Raw genomic sequence first — 7,020 nt, forward strand, 5'->3', positions numbered from 1 at the left:
CACCAGAAATTAATCTATGTGGCAGTAGCAGAGCCAAATGTTATAATACTATAAGTGTTTCCCCTTTCCAGGGCACGGGATTCCCAAAACCAAACGCGCTTTAATCCCATGGGCGCCCCAAAGGCTTTCGTTCACAGCTCAGCCCCAAACGCCCTCGGAACCTTTGTGACCCAGCTCCCCTTTCCACCGGGCCCTCCGCGCCGCGCTCAGCCATCTCCTACGCGGTGATTGGTCCGCTGCTCGGCTGGCCGGCTGCTATTGGCCGCGGGGCGCGGTCCGTTGCGTTCCGGCGCCCCCCTGTGGGTCAGGGCGGGCGGGCGGTGCGTGGAGGGACCCCCGGGGGCTGCCCGGCTCCGGCCGCGCCGCTGCGGGCCCGGCGCTCCCGGGCGGGTCGGGGCCTTCACCGGGGCCTGCCGGGCAACGGCGGAGCGGCGAGCCCTCGGCCTCTCCCTTCGCTGCGCTGCAGGCCGGGCCATGGCGGCCGCTAAGGCCGGCGGTAAGGGGGCCGTGGTGCTGCAGTGCGAATGGGGGCTCTGCTCGTACGTGGCGTCGCAGATGGAGGAGTTCTGCGAGCATGTGGCGCAGCACCTGCAGCAGCACCTCGGCAAGGAGCGCCGCGATGAGATGGACCCTTTGGGTAAGGCGCTGCCGTCCCTGTTGTCTGCGTTGGGAGAGGAGCGTCCTCTCCCCAGCGCTGCCTGCAGCCGCAGGAGGAGAGCTGCGGTGTTTCCCTGTGCTGCAACCCGAGCTTTGCTTGGAAAGCTTCCATCAGGCTGTTAGCAATGTGTCCTGTTTGTGTTGCAGAGGAATACACGTGTTTGTGGCAGGAATGCGGTTTCTGCTCCCTGGAGAGCTCAGCTGACCTCACCCGCCACGTCTATTTCCACTGCTACCACACCAAGCTGAAGCAGTGGGGGCTGCGGGCTCTGCAGAGCCAGTCAGATGTGAGCCATTGCCAGCTGGATTTCCAGAGCCGCAATATCATCCCTGAGATCCAGGACAACTTCCTGTGCCTGTGGGAGTACTGTGAGGTGAGAGCAGGGGACCTGGTTTCGCTTTCATATAGTTCATCTTTAATGTGGCAGCCAAGGGAAGGAGAGTCCTGCAGCTCACCTGCAGGCCGGCCTGTCGCCTGTGTTTGTACCTGTGTCAATGAGTTGTGCTCTGGCTGATCTCTTCACCCTGTTTTGTCCGTCCCTTCTCCCCAACAGAGATCATTTGATAATCCCGAGTGGTTCTATCGGCACGTGGAGGATCACAGCTTCTGTTCAGAGTACAAGGCAAGAGGGAAGGAGAACCATGTGATCCTCTGCGGCTGGAAAGGTTAGTGGGTGCATGCGAGGCTTCTCTACAGAGCTTTGCACAGGGCTGGGTTGCAAACATTGTGCAGGACAACCCTGTGCTCCTTTACAGGGGTTTCAGAGAACCTCTTGAACTTCAATTATATGCGTGCATGGTCACAACAGTGCAATGTTCCTGTCGAATTTCCTTCAGGGAATCCAGTTGAGTGCTTAGTATTGAACTTCCCATTTGTATTTAGTTAGTACCTAGAAGAAAAGGCTCAGTGGTTTTCCCCAATAATTTCTTTGCCCTGTATTTGTTCAGTTGGGAGAAGGGGGATACATAACACTAGTGATCTCATCCTGCGGGCTTTTTGGAGTGGATCTTTGCTAGCCGAAACAGAAGTGAGAAGCCTGCCATTGAGTCAGGGTGCAGATGGTGGCCCGGGTGGGAAGGATGTGAATGGCATTCTGCTCTTTCTGTTTAGACTGCGATTGCACCTTCAAGGGGCGCTGCAAGCTGCGGGAGCACTTGCGCAGCCACACGCAGGAGAAGGTGGTGGCCTGCCCGACCTGCGGGGGGATGTTTGCCAACAACACCAAGTTCTTTGACCACATCCGCCGTCAGACTGCACTGGACCGTAAGCTCCTGGGGGTGGGTTGTAAGCACTCCCCTGGCTGGGCCGTTTGGGTGCCTAGAGATGCCCATTCTCTGCAAGCAAAGGGCACGAGTGTGCTTGGAAGCAGCCTGGCTGCTCTGACGGCTGGGAACTCAGACACTGCTGCAGGCAGAGCTGTTCCTCCTGTAAGAACCCAGGGCTGAAGTCAAAGGCAGCAGCTGGGCTCTTGCAGCAGTGCTGGGATTTGCTTGCTGAGGTCTCCTGTGCCGTGCTGATGTGTTTGTGGTGGTTGCTCCCCAGTTCTTGCACTGGCAGCACAAGGAAGCCGTGCAAAGGGGAGGCAGGTTGGTCTTTGCAAGTGAGTTTGTTTGGCTTTGAAGTCAGTGTCTGCTGTCTCTGCCTGGAGAGAAGGCTTCCCAACTGCGCTGTAGCTACCTCTTTTTCTCTCTTGCTGTTCTTTGTGCTGTTCTCTCTGCTCTGATCCCTTTTCTCACCACTTTTTCCTCCTCTTTCTCCCTGGCCCTGACTCTGCAGAGCAGAGGTTTCAGTGTTCTCACTGCTCCAAGAGGTTTGCCACAGAGAGGCTGCTCCGGGACCATATGAGGAACCACGGTGAGTAAAAACCCCTTCTCCCACCTGAGGCCCTGAAGCGTGTGGGCTCTTCCCTGCTTTGTGGTAACGTTTTCCACCCGTTCTTTCACACAGTGAACCATTACAAGTGCCCAATGTGTGACATGACGTGCCCGCTGCCCTCCTCCCTGCGCAATCACATTCGGTTTCGGCACAGCGAGGAGCGGCCGTTCAAGTGTGACTACTGTGACTACAGGTGAGGAGCAGGGGTTTCCAGCTTCCCACACCGGTGACGGAGAAGCACCTGGGGGTACACGTGTGTTTGCTACACAGCGTTCAACTTTTTGTTCCTTTATCCTTTCCTTTTAGCTGCAAGAATCTCATCGACTTGAGGAAACACGTGGAAACGCACAGCAAAGAGCCCGCTTATCGCTGCGAGTTTGAGGCTTGTAGCTTCACTGCACGTTCCCCCTGCTCCATCAAACTGCACTGCCGGAAAGTCCATGAGGTGCGAAGGGAACAGAGCGTGTATTCTGCTGTGTGCTCTCCCCCAGTGAGGCTGAGAACTGCTAGTTCAACATGCTGTACAGAGGCATGAGGAAAAAAGCTAGTGGTGTGAAGTGCCCCGGGCTGGCTAGGGCTGTAGCAATGTGAGGTCAGGTTGCATTCCTCTCTTCCCGTTGCAATGGTGTGTTGTATGAGTCTGAAAGAACCCGATTCCTCCTTCCAGGCCCTCTGATCAGGCTCATGGGGTATTCACATCCCTTTCTCTGCCCTTCAGGGTGACTCCGAGCCGCGCTACAAGTGCCATGTCTGTGACAAGTGCTTCACACGTGGGAACAACCTCACTGTCCACCTCAGGAAGAAACATCAGTTCAAGTGGCCCTCGGGACATCCTCGCTTCAGGTACTGCCCAGCCTTAGCTTCTCATTGCCTCCTCTCTAGTGCAAGAGACAGCTGAAACCACGTCCCGTGTCTTGCTGGAGCAGAGACCTGCAGTGCTTGGGCTCTGATTCTTACCTATAATGTGCTCAAGACCCATAGAGTTTTAGGGGTTTTATCTTCCTCGCCCAATATCATCTCTGCAGCTTCATAGTGCCCCTTCCCTTTCCTTGGCTGCAGCTTCAGGCTGCTACCTGTGGTGTGGCTGGCTCCATCACCCCTACCTATCTCTGCTCAGGTACAAGGAACATGAGGATGGCTACATGAGGCTGCAGCTGGTGCGTTACGAGAGCGTGGAGCTGACAGAGCAGCTACTGAAGGACAGAGAGAAGCGGGGTGAGGCGCTGGATGGCTCAGCTGAGTGCGTGGTGCTGTCTGAGGGCGAGGGCAACCTGCAGGGCATCGTTCTGGAGGCCCCAGCAGAGCCTCGTCCGGTTGAGTACCGTGTTCCTGAGCTGCAGGTGACGCTGCTGCCCCCAAGCCCTCGCTGTGCTGACAACCCTGAGCCCGCAGAGCCCTTTCCAGCAGCAGCACTGGCATCGGGGCAAGAACCTGGCGCCCCAGACAACCCCATCATCCATGTGGTGAACAGGACCAACGAGCACGGGGAGACTGAGACTGTCTATTATGTCATGGCCAGCAGCTCATCAGAGGAGCAAGGGGCAGCAGGCGGTGGGCTGGCTACGGAGCTGGAGGAGAATGTCATGGACCGTCTGCAGAAGACAGCCGAGGAGCTGGGCATCCAGATCGTGTGAGGCACTACCTGCCTCTCTGCATGAGGAAAACTTGGGCCTCCGTGGGATGTGCTGCTGTGGGACGTTGGGAAGTGCTTGAGGGAGAGGGCTGAGCTTGTCTTCAGCTGCCTGCAGCTGGAGAACTTCCTCCTCTGCTGCCCCCAGCCTCTGCTGGCTCTGGTCAGCACAGGGAGAGGAGAATGACAGGTCTCTCCCAGTTGTGGGTCAAGTGGTCCGAGCTGGAAAGAGCTGTCAGTCTCCTCCCTGTGGGGATTAAGGACTAGCAAGCCTCTCCCAGTCTTCCAGGAGGTTTGGCCTTTGCCTGACACAGTGCTTCCCCTGTGCTCACTCTTTGGTGATGTGGTCCCTGCTGCTGTGCAGCTAAGTCAGCCCTTGCTGAGCCTTGTTCTCAGCTAGGCTCTCCCCAAGCAGGATGCTGTGCTGAGCAGGCGCTGGGGCTGGAGCGTCTTCCCTGGGGAGACGTGTGGCCCATGGCAGGGCTGTTCTCCACAATCCATGCTTTGTTCTCCAGGGGATGGCGAGTTCAGGGTTTGCCTTCATCGGTACTTCCCTGCACATCACCTCTCCTGGGTCGTTCAGCTGGTGCTGCAACTGCTCCCGTTGCACTGCGCTGGGAGGAGAGGCCTGGAGGTGCTGTGCCTTGCAGGCTGCTGCAGCACTGGGGAATTGGAAGCTTTTTTACTGCTTTTGTCCTTCCCTGCGTTTCTTCCCCACATTGGGGTTTGGGCTGCTGGTTGGGCAACGTGTTCTCTGGCAAGACAAATAAAAGACTGCCAAGCTAATCAGTGTCTGGTGTCTGTTTCAGCCTCATCCCTGCATGTTGTGAGGAGAGGATGAGCCTGAGGTGCTTAGAGCCTGCAGTGCAGGAGGTGGGCACTGACCACCAGGATCTCTCGCCGTGTTTTCTGTGCTGCCGCTTGGTGCAGCTGCCTTGGAGTGTGGTGTTCCGTGTCCCCAGAGGTGGCACTGGAAGGCCAGCTTTAGCTCTGGCACTCTTGTTCCCTGCGTGGGTTTGATTTTTGCTGGCTCCTTCAGGGTGTGAATGTCATCTGTCTGCAACGTCTGGGCTTGCGAGCAGAGCCAGCTCGCCCTTCGTCAGGTGAATTGGATGAGGACAGTGTGAAGCTGGTGTCCCTGGAGTGACATTGGCCCTCACCACCCTGTGTGTGGAGGTGATGTGCCCAGATGAAGGCAGGGAGGCACTGCTGATGCAGGCTGGATGCTGCCTTCCCCCTCTTTTCCTTTCTCAAGCAGTTCAGCAAAAGCTGATGGAATCTCAGGTTCAGGGAGGAAATCACTTTACAGTAAACCCTTGGCCATCTGCTCACTTTCCAGTTACAAACACGGGGTGTGATTTGGGGCTGTGCCCTTGGGATGGGCTGAGGAGAGCAGCCCCTTAGGCTTGTGCTCCGAGCGAGGGGCAGCGCGCTCTGCAGTTGCTGGGGAGAAGCAGGGATGGAGCAGGCAGAGCTGCCTGCTCCAAGCTGTGTGGAAGGTTTCCAGGGGCTGGATCCATGTGAACACAGCCAGGGCCATGCGCTGGGCACCTTGTGCTCAGGGTGAGGCAGGGTAGGACAGCACACGCTGCAGGAGGATGCACTAACTCTGGGGAGAGCATCCCTGGGCTGCCCAAGTGATGTAGCTGGGTCTTGCCCAACCTTTTGTGCCCCTGCCCAGCTCTTGCTCCCTGGTACCTGGCAGAGCTGGATTAAGGATACCTGGAGAGAAGGGCCCTCTGCCAGGTTTGCATTCACAGCACTTCCAGCTTGGCCCTCGCTCCAGCCTGTGGGCCTTGGGGCTCTGCTGCCAAAGCTACAGCTGCACCTGCATTATCCTGGACTACAGCACTCCTGCACAATTAGGGTGTTAGGTGTTGGGAGTGAAGACAAGGCTGTGGTGGTTGTCCCTTTAAACACTGAGTCCAGGGAGGGTAATCTGCCAGATTATCTGCTGGGGAGAGGATTGGCATTAAAAGGAATGTCTCCTCCCTTACCCCTTGTCCTACAGCATCCTCTGTCCTGTGTGTATGGAAACCAAGTTCACTTTCTCCTGGGGAAGCAGAGAGGGGCCTTTGATTTGAGGGGTGAGGGGAGGAAGGCACAGTGTGCACTATGGGACTGGGCCTCCTCCTCCTCGCCGTGCTGGCCACGCTGGTCTCCTGTGAGGACCCAGAAGGTAACAGGGTGTCTGGGGGAAGAGGGGTTTACAGGGTGCCCCAGCACTGCTGGCGCCTGGTTGGACTGGTCTTCTCCAGCAGGGAGCAAGCCCTTTGTCACGCCCCTGTGGTGAGGTTCAGCACAGGGGAAGTGGGAGCTGGTTTGCACAAGAGCTGGGTGCTGGCAGAGGGTGCTCTCCTCACCGCAGCAGGGCTTGGGGAGTGAGCTGAGATGAACCTTTGCTGGGCTTGTACCACCTCCCTGCGGGTCTGTGAGGGCTGGGGAGCTGCCAGGAAGGGTGGTCTCCAGCCTCAACCCTGCTCTACCTTGCTCCCTATGGCACCAGGACACTTGGATACGTACTGGTCCGGCACAGCACCCATCTGTTTGGGAGGCTGCAAGGGGAAGCACAAGGAGCTGAAGAGGAGCCAGTGTGGGAATGGCAGCTGCTGCTGGCTGGGCTACAAGTCCTTCTGCAGAGGTACAGCCAGAGCAGGAACACCGGGGAGCCTTGGGGATGGCTGCAGAGCTTGGCGCAGCCAGCCCGGCGAGGGCAGGTTTTGTGCCATGTGTGCGTGGAGTCCCTCCAGCAGTCCTGCGGCACCCACAGATGCTGCCCGGCACCCACAGCTTTGGGTGCCTGCTCTTGGGCTGCCGTTCTGCCAAGCAGGCAGCTCAGGGTGCCAGCCCTGCGCTG

At 57.7% G+C, this 7,020-nt stretch overlaps 1 protein-coding gene across 1 annotated transcript; it reads left to right on the top strand.

Moving 5' to 3' along the window:
* The first annotated feature begins 311 nt into the window (after window positions 1–311).
* Window positions 312–4,949, top strand: HINFP (histone H4 transcription factor). The gene is made up of 9 exons (XM_030505574.1): window positions 312–637; window positions 805–1,031; window positions 1,212–1,323; window positions 1,769–1,921; window positions 2,435–2,512; window positions 2,606–2,726; window positions 2,840–2,978; window positions 3,252–3,376; window positions 3,651–4,949. The coding sequence occupies exons 1-9, from the start codon at window positions 475–477 to the stop codon at window positions 4,165–4,167; spliced, it is 1,635 nt and encodes a 544-aa protein (XP_030361434.1). The 5' UTR covers window positions 312–474; the 3' UTR covers window positions 4,168–4,949.
* Window positions 4,950–7,020: the final 2,071 nt, after the last annotated feature.

The sequence above is a fragment of the Strigops habroptila genome, chromosome 17 (genome assembly GCF_004027225.2).
Source record: "Strigops habroptila isolate Jane chromosome 17, bStrHab1.2.pri, whole genome shotgun sequence".
Classification (NCBI taxonomy): domain Eukaryota; kingdom Metazoa; phylum Chordata; class Aves; order Psittaciformes; family Psittacidae; genus Strigops; species Strigops habroptila.